This window comes from Alligator mississippiensis, chromosome 14, assembly GCF_030867095.1.
Source record: "Alligator mississippiensis isolate rAllMis1 chromosome 14, rAllMis1, whole genome shotgun sequence".
Lineage (NCBI taxonomy): Eukaryota > Metazoa > Chordata > Crocodylia > Alligatoridae > Alligator > Alligator mississippiensis.
In genome coordinates, this window is record NC_081837.1 from 45,715,226 (window position 1) to 45,735,143 (window position 19,918).

General features: G+C 49.9%; 2 protein-coding genes across 2 annotated transcripts; one reads left to right on the forward strand and one right to left on the reverse strand.

Moving 5' to 3' along the window:
* The first annotated feature begins 7,201 nt into the window (after positions 1-7,201).
* On the forward strand, positions 7,202-9,295 carry TSHB (thyroid stimulating hormone subunit beta). The gene is given in 3 exon segments (NM_001287317.1): positions 7,202-7,303; positions 8,096-8,255; positions 8,947-9,295. Coding segments are annotated over 2 exon segments (402 nt in total). The 5' UTR covers positions 7,202-7,303; position 8,096; the 3' UTR covers positions 9,190-9,295.
* Positions 9,296-10,688: 1,393 nt separating this feature from the next.
* On the reverse strand, positions 10,689-19,491 carry LOC102570000 (mitochondrial glutamate carrier 1-like). Its single transcript, XM_059717012.1, has 9 exons — positions 19,428-19,491; positions 19,214-19,339; positions 19,073-19,128; positions 16,733-16,823; positions 15,747-15,865; positions 14,905-15,106; positions 14,666-14,820; positions 13,896-13,971; positions 10,689-12,965 (listed from the first exon to the last, which is right to left on the reverse strand). The coding sequence occupies exons 1-9, from the start codon at positions 19,445-19,447 to the stop codon at positions 12,806-12,808; spliced, it is 1,005 nt and encodes a 334-aa protein (XP_059572995.1). The 5' UTR covers positions 19,448-19,491; the 3' UTR covers positions 10,689-12,805.
* Between the last annotated feature and the right edge of the window lie 427 nt (positions 19,492-19,918).

The window sequence follows — 19,918 nt, forward strand, 5'->3', positions numbered from 1 at the left end:
CCATAGGTTCCTGTTACATTACTTAAATGCCAACTGGTGTCATTTTTATTGTTGTCACCTACAAGCCTCTTTTAAGAATGAGAAATTGTAATATGAGCCATTGTTGCAAAGTTATGAATCTATAATTACACGCAGTAACGATAGTATCGAAGAAGTCAAAAAGCCAGTGTTCTGGGCCTTCACTTAACTTAGTGCTATGATGCTGGTTGGCAGCCATCATTCTCGGTATCCTGCTAGCATTATTAACTGTGACCCTGGGGTATTGCAGAGACATCCCAGCCAGCTCAGGTCCCCATTGTGGTGGCTTCTTTATCATTAACAGTCCTGTTCCAAGCAGCCTTTACGGTAAGCATAAAGCAGCTGAAGGTTTGCTTTTGTAAGCTCATTGCCTGTTGTGGGAGTAGCCTGTGCATTTCTGGTACTACAGAAGTTAGTCATTAGAATAAACTGGAGTTAGTACAAGACCTGGTATAGCATTATAGATATTTTGTAGATCAGACCAACAACTTCTCTTGATAACTAAAGGAACCCCAACCAACAGATTAATTGGGTAATATATAATACGTTCCTGAAACGTAATGTTCCAGTGCAGACCGAACAAATCCAAGCACTTCCGGTTATGTTTTAACTGACTCGACACTACTGACCCAGATACTCCCAAACAGCATTTTTAAAATCCTTTTGTTCTAAACTGCAGAGCAGAGAGCCCTAAGTACATGCAGAATATCAAGTCAGAATACATAGTCCCAAAACAACACTTCCCAGAACTCACGTAAACTGAGAAACGCAGCCGCGCTCCAACCAGTAGGTAGCTGTTCTGCGCAAGATAGCCACTACCGTACCACGTTCCGGTTTATTCAGACTGTGGAGTATGCTCCCTGGAGGGCTGGGGAAACAGATGACTCTATGGTAACCAATGAAGTTGCACTGGAGTTTGAGATTAGCCAGAGATAATGACTTCAGGGCTGGGCTCACCTGTCGGTGAAGTTAGCAGGGGAAGTTCCTCCCTTGGCAGCAGCTGCCATTCATCTAGTTTCACAGTGGCTTTAACAAGCAGTTTTTGCAGACCCTACAGACTATGTTAGACTTTTTAAACAAGCGTACAAGGGAAAATCCCTTTAAATGTCGGCTCCGTGTGTGGCGTAGGTGTCAACATCTCCTAAACAGCCACACTATTTTATTGAACTGAAAAATAAATGAAAGAAAAACTGCAGATATGTATGACCGCTTAGGACAAGCTGTGCTCAGACACAGTTGCTGCTCACTGTGACTCCTAAACACAAAGGTTCTAAACAGATAAAATTACAGAAATGCAAGTAAATTAACAAAACAGCAAAATGCAGGTACGCAGCCACCCTGCCACACTGGTTAGTGCTACAATCACTAGGATCCAGGAATCATTTCTCTCTTGTGAGCACCAATATTACACCTGATTTTTGACTGTCTGCCTTCTCAGCTAAACCAGATCACTTGGCTTTCTCTTTTTCTTTCATTTGTCCTAAGGTTTGCACTGTGGGGTACAATATTTGTAGTGTAGAGTATTTTCCACCCCCAGACTTCCAGTTGCCTGTGAAGGAAAGATAGCAGCCAGGGATGCTGAGAGACAGTCCTGGCCCACGATACCTGTGTGGCCCCGTATTTCTAATTCTGAAGGAGAAATAAAATCTCTTTGTTACTTCCTGCTTGTCCCTGGGAAAGGGGTGTGTTCCTTGCGACACACATGCACTGACCCAAGGCGGGACAAATTCTGCTACGGCTCTCTAAGGCGTTATGGAAGGAGGGGGGCAGATTGCAACCATCCTGAAAGTGGTGCGTTGTGGCAGTGGAGCTTCCCACATTCATCCTTTCTTCCTGGCAACTCCATCTCCAAACAGATTCACTTGCACCAGGAACGAATGATGGATGCAAGATCTAAATCCAAACTAAAATGACAGGTATGGTCAGCACTGAAGTTGGTGTAGACAGGCTGAGCCCTCAGCTAGACTGTTCTCAGTCTCTTTTGACCCCACTGTCGTTTTGCTGATTTAACGTGGTTATTCCACAGTGGTACCAGTGCAAGTGATGGCAGAACCAGTCCTACACTTTGTCCTGCGAACTCGAGCGTGTAGTTCCTTTGTTATCAACTCGTGGTAAAGCAGCGGAGCAAGATTCATGGCTCTACCAGTCAACAGTGAAAGTGCAGAGTTCGCATATGAACCAGGTATGGTCTGTAGCAGTGATAGTCAGTGGTGGGGCACCTTGGGTGCCACCGGGTCTTTTCAAGGGTTCCCTGAGATATAAGGAGATAAGCAGGTGTGAAGAGAAGTAAAGGCTCAGGCTGGCCCTTCTGCAGGGAGGTAAGAACTGTAATAAATGTATTCATTTTTTAAATTGGATTCTACTCAATTCACAAACATTATGGAGCAGTGCCACAGGTCCAGTGAGAGGTGCCTCAAGTCCAAAAGGTTGAGACCCACTGCCTTAGAATAATTTGACTCCTTGCCAACTGGACTTGAAAGCTGTTCAAGCATGGCTGGTCCTAGGCCATCTTGGCTTGTGCAGGAGCAGGACAGCGGTTGAACTAACACTGATTTTTGGTGAGTGTCTTTAAAAAGGGGTGTCTTAAGTTTAAAAGACATTGTTGGTTCCTGAAAGCTTGCAAAGAACAATTTTTCCAACTATTTACTTGGTTTAATAAACGATATCCCATCTACTCAGAGAACCTTGTCTGCCTTGAGTCTAAAAAGGTTGAGAAGCACTGCTCTCCAGGGGCAGGGAACTTTTCCATCCCCGTAATCCATGGACTAGGTTAATATGGGATACTGATCCAGAGACAGGGTGCAGAATTTACTGTGCTCTCACCACGTTCCTTTGTGGTTTTTCTTTGCTCAGTGGTTCTTGTACACACTGGTCTGGGCTCCACTCCCACTCATGTCCAAGGAGCTCTGCCATCTTTAGCAGTAACTCAGCATACAGAATGAGGGACAGCACTAGAAACATTCGTGGTAGACACAGGCCTGACCTCTTGCCAGGAGTGCCTCCTGCAGATCGCATCCAGCATATCTGCCAGCATGCTTACTGCTCACCTACAATTTCTAGTAGATGTGGAGAGCCTGATTCTGCTCTTGCGTACACTTACTTGGGTTAGACTTATTGACACGTGATCAGGTTATCTTCCAGACACAAACTGCTTCCCTTAATCCCCAAGTGATTCCTTCTCAGAAATACAAAAACCCTTTGTAATCTCCTACCTACCACTGCACACATGAAGGATCCACCATCTGGGGAATTCTTTCATTCCTCATCTTGTAACAGATCATTTCTGGCCAGAGGACTCCTGTGAACAACGTCCTGGTGTGTGGATTAGACTCGATGACATCTCAGTTCAGTTATTCTAGTTGTATGTTCTGTATAAACCACAAAAATGAAGAGGATTATGTTGTATCTTGAGTATATAAATCAAGATCATGGGCGTGTGCTCTACAAAGAGACAACTTTACTGTTTAAATCCCTGGCTGGTAAGGAAATGTGGTTACTAATCCTGGAAGCAGAGGAGCAGAGCTGTGAACTGCAAACCTTTGATTATGATAGATTAGAGCTCGATGGAAGTATTTCAAGAGATAACACCGAGCACATATGAAGGGCACATGGGCTTTAAACATTCATCAGCCGCAAACTGTTTAAATGCAAAACCTGATGGGAAACCCGGAGGCTGTCCCTCTGCTGACAACAGCTAGGATTTTCTCCTCTTTTGTCACTGGAGACCTGTGTTGGGCCTGGTACTGACAATGTTTCCCCCCCACCAGATTCTCCATCATTCGGGAATCTGCCTGCCTTGGAGACTTGTTCATTGCTGTATCCAGAGGCCTAACATGCAGCAGAAGCAACATATTTATTCCCCCTTGCTTGTGACTAGCCTGCCCGGTCTCCCATCTTGTCTTGTTACACTACATTTCCTGCTTCCTCCTTCCTTCGCGATCTCTCTCTTGACATTATGGTATTGGTCTCTGACTTTGAGCCTTTTCAAATAATTCTGTCCATCTAATCCCCCAGCATCCATTTAATTTATCTGCCCACCAAGCTTTTAGGCAAGTCAGAATCTGGAGCCACGCCATTTAGGATTACTGGGTTCTTTGCACAGGGATTACCTGCAATGTTTCCTGCATATCACCAGCATCACGGCTTTTACTTCATGAAAGTGTAAATGATTGATGTCAGAGAACAAGTTGCTTTGGTTAGCAGAAAGGTTAGAGATACATAATTCACACTCTGACTGACACTGAGCGCTGCTAAGACCCCGAGGGCCGCTCTGGCGCATTGAGAAGTACGACAGCAGGGTGCAGGTCAACAGTGGGTCGGCAGGAGAAATGGATCCAAAGGAGTCAGAGACTGGGCTTTACTGGACTGTGCTGGGAAACATTTGAATAAGACACCTTGTGCGTTCATGAGAGACCCTGTGTGATGGCGGCAGCATGAACTGGAGTCAGGGATGCAGCTCGGGGGTCCTTGCTGCCACTGGAGTAACCCAAGTTAGCGAGGGAGGTGGGGTGACTCGAGTGCGCTCTGCGCCATGCCGTGTCGACACACAAGACAGGGAGTTCCAGCAGACAAATGCATTACGGTGTCGTCAGACCCCAGGATGGACTGTGCCTCCCTGCCTGGCACACACGGTGCTGAACTCTGCAGCGGCTCCAAATAGCACCGACAGCTGTCCGCAAGGGCAGATGGGATCATTTATCATCCTGTCTGACTTCCTGTATTGCACAGGCCAGGGAATTTCATCACAAAGTTGCTTCTCTATGAACCTCATCACTCTGGTATACCTGAAGTTATCTAGTTTTGAAATGAAGACACCAAAAGATAGAGAATCATCACTTCCTTTGACAGTCTGGCCAGTGGCTAATCGCTTCTGCTTAGACAAAAGATAAATAAGTCATGTTTTTGTTTGAGCTATTTTCTTCTGGTTCAGTGTCCAGCTGTTAGTTCCTGATAAACCTCTTCCATTAGAATAAAAGAGACCTCATTACTGGATTTTTCTCCCCATGAAGGTAATTTTACACCATATTTGAGCCACCTCTTAATGTTATTTTTGATAAGCTAAACAGATTGTGCTCTTCACAATTCTCACTGTGAAAGCTGGTCTATAGCTGGGATCGTCTCCGTTCTCCCCATTTTTTTTTCTCTCTCATTGTACACTCTCTACTGCTTCAGCATCCATTTGACAATCCCGGCACCGCCCTGGGTGCAGCAGTCCAGCGTGGGTCTCACAGACGCTGCGCACGGAAGATAAACCCCCTCCTCAGTCCGACTCCTTCCAGCCGGCTTACATTGATCCAGCACCACTTGGGGACCTTATAGCAAATAGTTTTTTATTTGTAGCCAGTTGAGCTCATGCTGTTGTTTATCAGCCTAAAAAGCTCTTTCTCTTCGAGAACATACTTGTAAAGAGTGACCATATCCCCTCTCAGTCTATGCGTTGCTAAACCAATCAAACTAGGCACATTTAAACTTCTTTCGTAAGAAAAGGTCTCTATTCCCTTGACCATCTTCATGGCCATCTTTGAGCTTGTTCCAGTTTCAGTCAATCTTTTTTGAACCCTGGTGACCAGACTGGATAAAGTGTTATAAATGAGGTCTTACCAGTATCCTGTCCGCAGTATTAGTGCCTCCCGGTGTCTACTGCCTTGAGCTCTCCCTTCAGCTCTTTCTGGAGCTCAGTACAGCCCACAGTCTCCTTATCCAGATCAGCTTTCCTTAATCCGGAAAATTATTTCCTGAAACAAGTTTTAAGCGCCCCTATTCTCACATGTAGAATATATCTGTGCGTATAGGGCAGGAAAGAGTTAAACACATAGTTACAGCAGCAAAGTATCCGTGTTTTCCTTTTGTTGCTGAGGCAGCATGGACAGATGTTACTGAGAGTACAATTAATACTGTCCTCATGTCCTTAAGCCAGATACAGCCATACCTAATTTCTGGGAGGTTATATAAACCAGCCCAGATATAGAGAATGGGAAAATAAAGCATTTAGTGACTCTCGGGTGGGGGGAAGGAAAATTGTTTCTTCCTGGCAGAATAGTAACCTGGTGGCACTCGTCTGGGACAGGACCTGTGCAGCCCCTGGTGCCGCGGTGACCATCACGGGAAGGCACCACTCACGGGCAGCCGAAGCCCTGCTCCCTGGTCAAAGCACTGGTGTTTTTCGTAGGCCAGGTTAACCAGGACTCTATACGTTTCTCAGGTCTGCGCACACGGAGAACGTGGCTGTTCTGCACACAGCCTGGTTTGTACCTGGCTGATGAATGCTAATAGCAGCTCTTGGCTACGGAAGCACGTGCAGAAGGATGTGGCAGCGGGGCCGTGAGAAGGGAACCGGAAAGAAAGGCAGACTGGCAGCTGCTAAAGCAGGGGAGAGCAACAGCCACGCTCGGGATGATGCTACGTGCATCTCAGCGAGGGCAAGACGCAGGCGCCCGCACAACCACCACCGTAGTCACCTGAACTGAACGTAGGCGCTTTTCACCACTTCTAGATGCTCCAGATGTGCTGGCTTCTAACTGTGTGGTATACGGAGCTGCTTTCTGAAGGCTCAGCTTCTGCCAGATGTTGTCTAACTTTGAGCCACTTGCTAACTTTGGCCTGTTGCAAAAAAAGTTCCAAGTCCAAACCATTTATCTGGGCACAGGCACGAGCAGACAGGAGCTCCTCCCCAGGTCACGCAGCAAGCGACTGAGGCAAGTGCTGCCGTTTACCAACTGGTCTTGGGCTGCGTGACTGCATCACTTGGCAGCGCCTGCCTGGTCTCTGGAAACGCAGCGATTGGAAGAAGCCAGAATCAAGCCCCTTTCCCAAGATAAAGTCTGTATTTCCTGTAGCAAGTTCTCAGCACTCAGGCTACCTCCGTTTGTGTTAGCTCCTTTGTGATTACTTCATTGTCCTGCAGAATGATCAAATGATCAATGTAACCTTTTAAAAGCAGCATTTGGTTTACAAGTCTTAGAGGAGAGTGTTAAATTAATTAGATTTCCAGCTCAGTTCCAGCTGATGATATTTCAGACATGTTTGTTCCTGTCATATTTATGTTGTGGTTCAGCATTAATTTTCAATAGAGAGATAGTTCTGAGATAAGCAAGCAGCAGTTCAAGTGCAATTATATAAACAATAAGATCAGAATGGAATTAGCATGCAGAGTATAAAGCTCAGCGATCGTGTGTGCCCAGTCATTGCCTGCCTGGCTGAAGGAAGAACCGGGTTCCTGTATTACAGAAGGTTTCAGCTGCTAAGGAGTTGGTCTTTCCAGGATCAGTGTCACTGCAGCTGTCAGGTGCTGTAACCTGGACAATGGAGTAGCTTTTCTGGGGGAAATCAGGAGCTGAAGGAGAATTTAGAGAGTGATTCCATACGACTGCAGACCCTGTCAGCTCAAATGTGTAGCTTTAGAGCTTGTTAGGTAGGTGCAGCCAGGGACTAAGCAGGGCCTCATTCTGAGGACTGCTCAGCATACGCGGGAAGGAGTCTGGAGAGCTGACAGACGAAGTGGGGATTCATCACTCTGTTTTGCTGATATTCTGTATTGCATTGTCATCTGGCAGAAGCTGTCATTGATTTCCTGGCAGCGTGCCCACCTCCAGGCAAGGGGCTTCTACCTAGACACAGCCGGAGCGTGATAAACACCATGTTGCCTTTGATCTATAAAAAAAAGTGCTTTAACACCAGTTGGGTTATTTTAACTTTTATGTTGAAGTCTGGAGTTTCAGGTGCATCACGTTTGGATCCTTGAGCAGAGAGGTGTGGGCAAATCCTGTATTTTGTTGCATCTCCCTGTCAGGGTTCGTTACAGGAAAGGTCTGTGTGATGCAGTTCAGCAGCGAGAAGTGAACGTGAGGTTTGTTTTCCAGGCCCATCGAGCTGTCTCGGCTGGCACGCAGCCCCTGACAGTGGCTATTTCCATTGCAAGTTAGGGACTAAGGGTGGGAGCGCTTTGTCAGGCTCCCATTAGAGGCTGTTTGAATTTTCGCATCCCTTGTGTGAATAATGTGACTGTGCCCCAGCGCATTCTAAAAACAGGCCAGGGGGCCAAATGTAACGCTTTCCCTTTGACCGTTTTTTCATCCAGCATGCATCCCATCATCCTGATGATTCTTTTTGGCCTTACTGTTGAGCAGACAACATCCCTTTGTGCTCCCATGGAGTACATCATCCACGTGGAGAAAAGAGAGTGCGCCTACTGCCTGGCCATCAACACCACCATCTGCGCTGGATACTGCATGACCCGGGTACGGGGAGCTCTGTTCTAAGCAGGGGCCCCTGCAGTGCCCGCAGCTGCAGTACGACTGGCTACCCGCACTTGTTGCTTCCACTAGAAAATTGGTGGGACAAACACTCTCCTAACAGTAGTTATACTGCATAGGAAAAGTCACGTTCATGGCAGGCTTATCAAGTCCATTTATACACAGAGGCACTTACCACCTTCCTGGCATGCAAGGAGTTGGCTTCTGCACTCGTTGAAGCCTCCTCATTAGTGAGGAGGGGCATCAAGATGGAATGGGTGAAAGACAGAGCTTTTTTTTAATGACCAGTTGACTGGAATAACATCTGCACCAGCACATTAAAGCATCACTGTGCAGAGGACAGTGGGAGTGGGATGTGGTGAGATATGCCTCTTACCCGCCAGCACACCTGAGGGTCATTTAGTTCAATGCAGGACTTTAAACTCTAATCAGACTCACAGGCAGCTCGGGCAGGTTACCACGCTCTGGAGACAGTTAACCTTGTGAGCCTAACTCAGCACCACACCTATGGAGGCAAGGGGGGCCATTCACACAGCTGCTGAAGGACAGGCCTGAGCAGGATGCCTGTGGCAGGGTTGGGAGGCCTGGCTACATTCTGAACATGATGTGAGGCTTTGAGACACTGGGCTGCTTGGGTACCCATCAGTGCATCAGAATGTCCCTCCTTTCTTTGCAGGACAGCAATGGAAAGAAGCTGCTCCTCCAGAGTGCCTTGTCCCAGAACGTGTGCATGTACAAGGACCTGGTGTACCAGACAGTGCGGATCCCAGGCTGTTCCAGTCACACGGTCCCCTTTTACTCCTACCCGGTGGCAGTGAGCTGCAAGTGCGGGAAGTGCAACACTGACTACAGTGACTGTGTTCAAGAAGCCGTCAAAGCAAACTACTGCACCAAACCACAGAAGCCCTCTAACATGTAAGTGTCTAACTCAACGAGGCAGCAGTGTACACTGTGCCGCACAGCTAGTTACTGGCTGCCTGCCTGCCTGTAAAAAGAACACGAATAAACCTGTATTGTGGGTCTGCAACTTAGTCTGCATAACTTGTTAATCTAAAAGTAATCCAGCAAAGTGACAGCAGCATTTGGTTGTACTGGCAGAAGCAGAGGGAGGCCAGCAGAGAAGCTGTTGGTGGAACTGCAGGTAGGGATGACTCAAGTAGGAGACATAAGGCGTCAGGATCTGTTAGCATCACCTCCAGGTTGGGATCTGGTCCTTGGCCATGGCACACTTTCTAGACTGGATCACTGTAACACATCTCCTCCGCTTAGTAATGCCCCTGCTCTTGACTGTGAAGCGCTGACATCCCTCCCCAATTTTCTGTGTGACTTAAGAACTGTCCCTATGAGAGAGCTGGGGTTTCTTTTCAGGGCCTCTCCACAATATATACTGGAGGGCAAAGAACGTGTGGGGAGGGTGGGCTGAGCCTTCTGCTAAGGGTGTGTTTGTGAAGTTCAAATACCAGATAAAATGAGGCTCTGATGTACAAGGGAACATCTGATGGCCTTTCAATAAACGCAAAAAAGAAAGAAAAAAAGAAAAACATGCCCCTGGCCCTCAGTAGCACAGGCTTCCCATGAGCATCTTCACTGCAATTTTGTGCACCTCTACCCTTCGCTTTGGGACTACACCCTCTCCACATGCAGTGATCATATGTGCCTTCTTTAAGGGCGTCTTCACTGCAAGGTGAACTGCACATGGGTTTCACACATGAATGCACTTAGGCTGGGTTGCACCAGTTCAATTACCAGGCTTGTACCAGTGCTGTGCACAGCTATGCATGGTGTTAGGAGGTCCAGGAAGAGTCCTTGATTCACAGTGATGTGCCTACCACTGAGCTGAGCAGCACAGCCTAAGTGGGTGACTTACACTTGGGCTGGTAAGAGGTACTCGGACTCCAATCCACACCCTCCCTTGTGGGAGTCCGCACAGGGTGAAAGGTGTGTGCTTGTGTGCACAGGAGAGGGGTAGTGGCAGCACTCCCTCAAGAGCTGGGTTAGAGTTGCTGCAGAGACATGGCCCCACTCCTGGGCTGGCATGAATGAAGAGCAGGGGAGCCAGAGCGAGCAGGAAAGAATTTGCTTCCCCTGCTGAATTCTGGCCTCGCTGACAGCTGCAGTTGTGCGGTGACAGCAGCAGGTGGCTCGGTGACGAGCTACAAATAAAACAGACCAGGTGCCAAGTGATGGGGCAAGTTCCCATCAGGTAGTTTAGCCGATTTCAAACCAAGGCAAAGCTACTCAAAACCCCACAGAACGCAGCAATGGGATCAACTCCCAGCACTTTGTATTTCTTTATTTTTCTCTGGCATGCCGAGTCAGAAAAGGCCCATTCAGTCTAAACCAGTCCCAACCAACCAACCTGACCCCTTCATTTCAGGAGTGGCCAGCAGGCAAAAGCATACACATAGGGCCCACTGGTAGACAAGGATCACAGCTTTTATTGTAATGCTGGTGTGGCACGTGCAGGGCAAAGACAGCTTTCACAAAGCTGCTATTAATGTTACAAAGGGACTCGAGCTTTCAGAGCTGACGCAGTTAAACTGCACGTTGCACCCAATAGATCCGTGGATGAAGCCACACCAATTCGTTCTGCAAATGGCAGGAAACCCTGGGCACATCCCCAGAGTGACTTGACAAGGAACTGAAGGAACGTTTCTGACAAGGTTAAAACCTCCAGGACCAACTCTGCCCTCAAACATGGACGCAACTCCCAGCGAGTTCAATGCGAGTTGGCACCTCAGGCTTGCCCGAGGGAAGGACTGCCCCGCTAAGAGTTGAAATATGTAAGTGGGTGATGAACTGCTTATGAGCTGAACCCCCTCCCTCTCTTCTTGGTGACCAGACGGTCCCGAGGCTCACCAGTTCCCCCAGGTGAACGGCACCCCACATGCCTCTGTGCTTCTTGTACCTCTGTTGCCTAAAATTGCTTAATTTTAGCCAACACCACAGTAACCATTTTCCCCTTAGAGGAGTAAACTCTGACTTACAAAAGGTCAAATAATGTTGTTCCCAATTAACCATGGTAAGTGAATTATGAAACTTTGAGAGTTGCCACCAATAAGAATAGCAGAGGGAGGTTCTTTCACTTCTCCCAGAGGAATAATTCCAACCTCATTACCCTCCGCCGCTGGAGAACATGGAAACCAAGCACTCTGGCCTGGCTCTCTGGCAACGAAGTTCTGCAAATACAAAAAGACTTGGCCCCAACTACAGCAGCTCAGATCCCATCCTGCCCATTAGATATCTGAGCCTGCCTAGGCGCTGACCAGCAATTATGTGCTTTGCTTCTGGGGAGCAAGCCTGTTTGTCCGACAGAAGTGCACTGGTCCCAGTAGCCCAACAGGCAGCAGACTGCATCTCCAGAGGTTCAGCCTCTCTCACCTGCAGAGGCACATGGCTCTCCTTGGCTGTGGCTGGAGAGCTGTGTGCATCTCCAGAGCATGCAGGGGGCTGCCTTCAGGCAGCCACCAGGAAACAAGAGGCACAGGGGCGGTCTGAATGCAAGACTGCATGTTTGGACAACTGCATCTTGGGATGCTGTTCTGCTGTGGAAGGGGGACATTTCACGTTCTTTTGCGAGCAGGAGCCAGAACTCAAGGCTTCTTCGGCCCCAGGCTTCTCTGCTGCTGGCCATCCTTCTGGCCCACAGGTTTTACCTGTTCAGTGGCTCAGCAAGGTGGTAAAGGTGGTCTTTAGCCCTGCATTGCTACTGTAGTCATGGCACTTCCCTGATAAGCAGCTGTGGATTCAAACAAGGAGGCAGCTAGACCCCACGTCCCAGAGCAAGCGCCCTAACTGCTGGGCTATGGAGCAAGAGTGCAGCGTTGGAGATCTCCTCCTTGGTTCTCAGACTAATGAAGATGTGTTAAAAAAAATATATCTATTGTAGTAGTTTTCCAGCAGAGTGGAATAGGATCCTATGTAATGACCTAAATCCCTAAAAGCTGCACGAGTGCTGCTTGGACTCCGAGGTGTAGGGGTTAGGGACCACTACTAGGAAATAGCTTGTGTGCGCCATTCCCAAACATGTTACAGCTTCAAGCTTGTGTCATAACTTCCACATAACAGTCTTTCTTTTGTCCCATTCCAGCATATTCAACTCCACCACTACTCCCGTTACCAGAAACACTTTCCCCTAACGCTTGGTCACGCCACGCTCTGAAAAGCAAGTAAACTCAGAAAAGCAGCTGTGATCATATCGCATGTAAAGATTTACACTTCTCAAATGCTGACAACACAGATGCTGTGCTACACCGGCTGTTGAGGTCCCAACAACAGCTGTGCAAAGGTACAAAAAAGCATCATGGGAAGTATGAGGAGGACATACAGTAGCACCAAGGTTGGGAGCAGTGCTGGTGAGGCTGGGACCATGGCCTCAGCCTTCCATTAGCACTGGTTGATTGTCATCGTGCCAGCAAGTCCCACGCTCCAGGTGACACAGCATCCATCTGAGCTGCCGTTCGTTTCTTGGTTCCTTTTTGGGCTGATGGCTCCTGCAGGATCAGTGTCAACAAGACCACAGAATGGGGAAGAGACTAGGTTGAAAATCTGCTGTATCGGGAAAGGTCCAACAGAAACTCCCCAACTCCAATGAAGTAAATGACTTGAGCTATGCCAAACAGAGGGGCGATGACCAATGCTCTGCAGCCTGCCCCTTTCAGAAAGGCAGATGGACCTTCCTTCAGCCAAATTCTCCTGAGAACGGAGCACAACACAAAAAGTTACAAAGCCTGCAAACAGTCCACTCAGTGCACACAGCATCAGCATGCACAGAGCTGTCTTCCTTGTCCATGTCAAGTCTCTAAGAGGGAGAGAACAAAGACGGCAAAGTGTGGCACCGGCCTGATGCAGACAACGCTTCGCTATCCTGTTCAAACCCAAGAACACATGCTAAGACTCGAGCGCCGGAAGCATGGATCAGGCGGCTTGGTGCTGCCCAGCCCTACCACCGCGCTGAGAAAGCTGCACAGGGCTTCCGTGCAGCTCCACGACACGCAGAAGAAGAATCCCGATTTCAGGATTCAGGACACCTAGCACCTTCTCGTGCTTCTCCAAATGCTCACACCAGGGCTAGTCGAGTGAACTGAAGGGCAGCAACGCATTTTAAATCACACTCAGACAAGGCTTATACCAGATGCAGTTTTACTACAGACAAGTGTACTGATGTGTGCATCAGAGAAGCCAGCTGATATCAGCTGCCATTTGCCGGTGTCATTAATTTTCTCTCCCTTCCTGGCACAGAGCTGTCCAGACCCTTTGACACAGATGAGAGGATGAAGGATGGCAGCGCACTTTTGTTGGCAATACAATCATTGAGCCAAGGTGGGTTATATGCAGGCAGTTGCCGATTCCCAATGCTCTCTTCACAGAGAGACAAGGTTGCTGTTATTAGCATCTTATCTCATATAAGAGATATCTTTACGTTCGGCCAGAAAAAGAATCCCACCCATAAATGAACTGGAATATTAGCCTGGTAAAACTGAGCTCAGCAGTAAGGACTCGCAGCTCTCTGCTGTGGAAAGTGACTCATTCATTGTGCAACACTGTCAAGAGCACCCCAGTCCTGTGGGCACACGACCCACATGGCAGAGGCAGTGTTGCCCACCATCACTCTTCATTCATTACCTCGCACAGTCGACTATTCCAGTGTAGCTTTCCTCATTTGTTCCTTTGCTCAGTGACTGCAGGCGTGTCTTGATTACTGGAAAAACATACATTTTTCAGTGGTAAAGCACAGAATTGGACTGAACAGATTTATCCAAGCAGATCCAGGAAAGACCTCCTGGAGTTATCCATCTAGTTTCAGATGCATCTCCGTTATCAAGATCAAAGACCATTTTTGTTCTATTCTGGCACATGACAAGAACCAGAAATACCTTCTCTACCCCTGACCCAGAGGAATGAGGACAAGTGTGTTATAATCCGCTTGAATCCCTGCCTAGCCTCAGAAGTGCCATGTCTCTCACAGGCCTGGTAAAACACTGGAAGCCGCCCGCCACAATCCCTTGCTGCCTGTACGCACCCGACGCTGGTTCCTGCACTACTGGTATGAAGGGAGGACAGTGTCCTGTTCAGCTTCCAGTGGCAAACATCACGGGGGCAAAACCCCACCCCAGGCCTGCCGAGATACTCCAAATACTAAAACCAGTCACAAGTTCCCCTGTTGTCTGGGTGAAGGAGCTTTTCCTTATACGTGTTCTACCTTCACTGACCTTTAATTGCTAGAGTTTTCTTGGCAGCAGGAGCTCTATTTGTTGGGGAATCCTAAACCCTGTAATGGACTGGTTTTGAAGTCCCTCCCCAACAGCCTCTCGCCCATACACCATGCAGCAGCCGTGGAGGTGGCCGTCACAACCAAGCAGAGCAACAGGAAGGACGTGTCAAACGTCTCTTACCATCACAGGGATTGACAGAGACAGCAGCTACAGAACCAGCCACACATCCCGCTAGAAAAGAGCGACGAAACGGGGCTCTCCCCTCCGGCGTACCTTGTCCTACTCTGTTCAGATGTGCGAACAATGGGAAGTAGATGATGGAGAAGGGAACGTCCCTGGAAAAAGCAGACATCGCGTTTGCATGACAGTCCACGAACAGCAGGCTGCTCGCGTGAGACGTGAAACGAGGAACGCATTACCTCAGCAAGGTGGCGCCGAGACCTTTGTAAAGGCCTTTAATGCCTTGTGTACGCAGAAGCTCAACTGCTATCTGGGTAGCAGATGGTCTCCTCGTAAGTGCAGCCGGTCCAATGTTATATGCTCTGGTCAGGGGTGGGCTGACAGCTACCAGCTTGCAACCAGGAGCTGTACAGCGGACTCCACGCACAAGCTGCTGCGATGCTACGATGAAGCAGAAAATGACTTCAGGCCTTATTTCCTTATCCCCTAGTACTATTCCCACTAGATGCATTTTATATCCCAATCTACCAGCAAGGCTCTGGGTGGCTTACAGCACAAGCTTCCAAACAATTTATAAAACAAGGCAGATTCTCCAAACACCCCCCAGAACTTGAAAACCCCTTTTCAGGCCACTCCCTCCCGCTTCCCTGCCCATCACCCCAGAGAGCAAACCCTCTGGCCCACCCCAACTCTGCTGCCGAGGCTGGACGCATCTGGATACTGCCACTGCCTAGAGCACGGTCCTGTATGCAGCAAATCTTGTTGAAAAGCGGATGTCTCTACTTGCGGAAGAGAGATTGCAGAGCTGCCGAGTACATCACCATATTTATCAACCACCATGGCTAGATATTGCATCAGGGCAAGAGTTCCTTCTGCCACCTCTTCCTGGAACCAGAGCTGGGTGCTAAGACTGATACGCACCGGTTATCTTTGACCGCTTGCCAGCAATCCCGAAGTAATGCTAACAACCCCAGCAGACAGCTTCAAGTTTGTATGCACGTGAAGTGTGACTGTAACAGAGCTGATATGCATTAACATCCCAAAGTCCCACTGAAAACAAGGGGGGGCGGTTCTCAATTACCTACTCTCCCCGCATCCTGTAACTGGATTTTTAGCATCTCCATGGGAGTGGTAATAATGACCTGGCACGTTCCAGCACCACAGCCTGCCACCATCTCTCTGGCTATGGTCAGGCCCATTCTGGATTGGGAAGGAAAAGAACAAATTATGACCAAGTGAGGGTTTGGGTTTTGAGCAAAAAGCACATGGCACGGTGAGGCATTTGTTTGCCTCATCCTGTGTAACCTTCCTTCTATATCTAGAAGCACTCCACAAGGTAACGCTGCCTGCCAAATCAACATGTTAAATTACCCAACCTTGTGTTGCATCAGTTAGTTAGTTATTCCCACCATCCTGGGCATCATAAAATACATAACCAGAAGTTCCGTTAAACAGTTAACTTCGTTTCAGCACAGGAAAGAAGTTAATGCCTAATGCAACCGGAAAGAAGAGCTACTTCCAGCCTGAGAGAGAAAGGTCTAGCATCTCATTCCAGCACCAAACACACTTCATGTTTTTAAATCTGACATGTAACGAGAGTCAGGACCTGCCGGCCTGTTTTGCCACCCAGAAGACTCCTGATAATAAGTGAACTTGCCTTAAAAAGCTTACTATTAACTTTGGCCCCGATTGCGACTGTACGCACGCTGCCCTCGTGATTCCAGCGGAAACGCGGCCTCCATTCATTTAAGAGGGACTGCTTGGATTAGCACGAGTTCCAGACCCGCAGCCCTTCACAGCCAATATGCATCTATGAATTTATTCAAGTCCCATTGCTGTAGCAGCTGATCAAACACCAAGGGCAGCTGACAATGCTTCCCCAATGTGCCACTTGCATGCATCTCACACCAAAGGTTCGAGGGGCTTGGATAGAGCAGCATTTTGTTTATTTAAAGTAAGCCTCGTCTCCGCTAAGTACTCCACAGAAAGACAAGGCCAAACTAGATGGTTAAACCCAACTCTAAATTCAACGCCAGATTATAACTTAAAGAAAAAAAAGCAACATACCCATCCCTGGCCAAGAGGTGTCTGAAATAATCATTTGCAGCCAGCTTGATTGCCTTCTCAGGTGTTACTAGTGTCAGATTTACTGCAGCACCTAAAAATAAAGCACTACTGCTTAATTGCAGGGAAGTTTTATTTATAGCTTTCAGAAATTGCTAACCTATCCCAACAGCTGTGGCTGCAGCCTCCCCAGAGGAGATGCTTCAGTTTCGCGTCACCTGGGATTACTGAGCACAGAAAAGTGAGTATGTGTGGGATGCATGTTGTGCAAATTCAAATGTATGGCTTTTTAGGAAATGTAGCTTTGTATTTGGCAAGCGTCCTGAAACAGGGGTAGGTGACAAAAACCCGATTCCCACGTCTTCATCCATTTAAACTGCAGCGGAGACTTGGACGCAGCATACCCGGATGTGATTTGGCAGAGTTACAGTAAAGTCTTTGTCCAGGGCAACTGTCATGGATGGTGGCGAGGTAGAACTTTTGACCAGCACAAATGCTGCGCTCTAGTACACTATGTATTGTATTAAGGGAAAAAATCTGTTAACTAACTCTGAAGACAAGCCCCGAGTGCTTAAACTCCAAGACCTTATTTTAAATGAATGAAAGCCACAGACACTTTGCAGACGGAAAGCTGAGGACACAGGGTGCCAGTGCTCTGTTAGCTGGACAGCTGCTCCTATCAACTGTAGGTTTAGTTCTGACATTACACAGCAGTGGAGACTAGCCATTGGCTCAAGTGAACACAGCCTGTGTGTTAGGGTTAGACAATCTTTTATTCCCCAAGTCAACTGTTATGCCCAGAGAGTCTTAATAGGTAGAATAATGACTCTTACAGCTACAATCCGTTTGTTACGAACAACGACCATCTCATTTATGAAATGCACAGCATAAAAAACAGACATGGTGGGGAAATGAGACATGTGCAACAGAGAGCAGCAAAGAAGTTAATTAAGCAAGGCAAATGGGAAAGGACTGAAGAGCAGTCTCGTTTCCAAACGGGACTTCCGAGAGGCCGTGCCCTCCGCCTGAGCGTGCAGCAGCAAAGTGGGCACAGGCATTTCTTGCAGGAACGCGATACAAAAGAGGTAGCAGGAATACTGGCCGGGGGCATGCAGGTACCAGCGAACGCCCCGAGTCTGTCCAGCAGCGAAACGGAGATCAGCAGGCTGTGAAGAGGCCAAGGTACAAACAAGTACATTTGCCAGATTCCTAACTTTCAGTACCAAAGATCTCTAGCGCTCACCGACTGAGTCATATTAATGTATAAATCGTGCTGGTCTCTTACGCTCCTGTATCGGAGCTCCTAGCGCGACTCAGCCAGAACGGGTCAAAACGGAAGGAGAAAGGTTCTCTCTCACCAAAGGCTTAGGAGGTCTGTGAAGTTACAGCCCATCTTCCATCGCGGGAAACAAGACTAGGGACCTTTTTTTTGTTCAACTTCCAACAAGGAACCGTGGTTTGCGACACCAAATCCAAGAGCACCTCTCGGAACACGGGTAAGCCTTGAAAATGGGTGCTTGGCACAGAAAGTTTATACAGAAATTAAGAGAAACATTGTGCGGTAGAAAGAGGAGACGCACCTAAAGACAGGCAGTGTGCGTGGTCAGGGGAAAAAGGAGCCGCGTCCACCCCCAACAGCTGGCAGCTGCGCACATCTGTTGGATGTTCCCTGAAGGCTTGGCCAGATTCGACTAGCCTTGAAAGCCCAAGCAGCCAAGGGCTGCGACGTGAACCAGACACAGCAAACAGCGTGTCGCTTTGCAGAGATGTTTGCAATAAAAACTGCCAGTCAGTACTGCATCTACCTCCACGCTCCCTTTAAAATACAAGATCAACCGCTGGCTTTGCGTTATGGAACCGTTTCTTGGCAAAACCGCCTTCCTGCGCTGCAAGTGCTTCCCTTTGGCAAGGGTCTCAGCACTGGGTCTGGCTTCCCAAAAACTGAATTAACGTTTTGTAACTGGAGTTATGGGGGGAGCATCCTTCCTGGGCGGTCGCCCGCGCACCATCGTGCAACTCGACTTCCACCTGCCCGAGGGTCAGCGCCTCGGGGCGCCCGGCGTTCCGATGGGCCTGGTCGGACGTCTAGACGGCGTTCGAGGAGGCCTCGGCTCCCGTTACCCGGACAGACGGGAACCTGCCTCGCCTCGCCTCGCCCTGCCCTGCCCTGGGGCCTCCTTGTCCAAGGCGCTGTTGCAGCGAGCGGGGTGCGAGGGGCGCCGGTGCCCGCCCGGGGAGGGCCAGCGCTCGTGAAGCCGCTCGCGGGGGAGCCGCGCCGGGGCCGGGCAGGGCCGGGCCGGGCCGCGCAGGTGAGCGAGCGAGCGGGCGGGGGCGCGCTCTTACCTCTGTACATGGCGAGGCAGCCCTCGGAGCGCAGCGTGGTGGCCAGGCAGTGCAGCCTGCGGGGAGAGGCAGGGCTGGGCGGCGCCGGGGGCGGGGTGCGGGGCGCGGGGCGGGCAGGGGTGTGCGGGCGGGGGCACTCACGTGCTGCGGTAGGCGCCGCGGCCCGCGCGCTGGTTCTGCAGCCGGGTCTTGGCGAGGTCCAGGGGGAAGACGCACGTGACGCCGACCACCCCCGCCACCGCCCCGTCCAGCAGCCGGGCCCACAAGCTGCGCGGGCGGGCGGGCTTGTCAGCCGGGGGGTCCGGGCCCCGCAACCCGCATCCCATCCCATCCCATCCCGCCCGCCCGCACCTACCTGAGCTGCGGCTCGGCCATGGCGATGGCGGGCGCGGGGAGCAGCGCCGGGACCGCCCGCCCGCCCTATATAGCCCGCGCCCCGCCCCGCCTCCCCCCCCCCCCCCCCAGCGGGGCGGCGGGCGGCCCTGGCCCTGGCCCCGGCCCCGGCCCCGGCCCGTGCCGCCGCCAGCCACGCGGCACGCCGCACACGAGCACGAAGGGCGCGGCGCGGAGCCCCGAGGCATTGACGGGCACACACGCACACGCACACGCACACGCTGTCTGCGAGGGGACCCGTCTTGCCGGCAGCCCGCGGCAGCCGCCACCAAACCGGCTCTTACCCACTGCGCTGCGGCCGCCCGAGCCCGCTACACGGGCGGCGGCCTCGCACCTCGGTCGTTCCCAGAGTCTGCGGCCAAAGCTGCGGCAAGCCCCTGCCCCTGCCCCTGCCCCCCAGTATTTCTGCTTTAACCACGAACGGGCCCCGGGAGGCCCGGCTCGGCCTCAGAC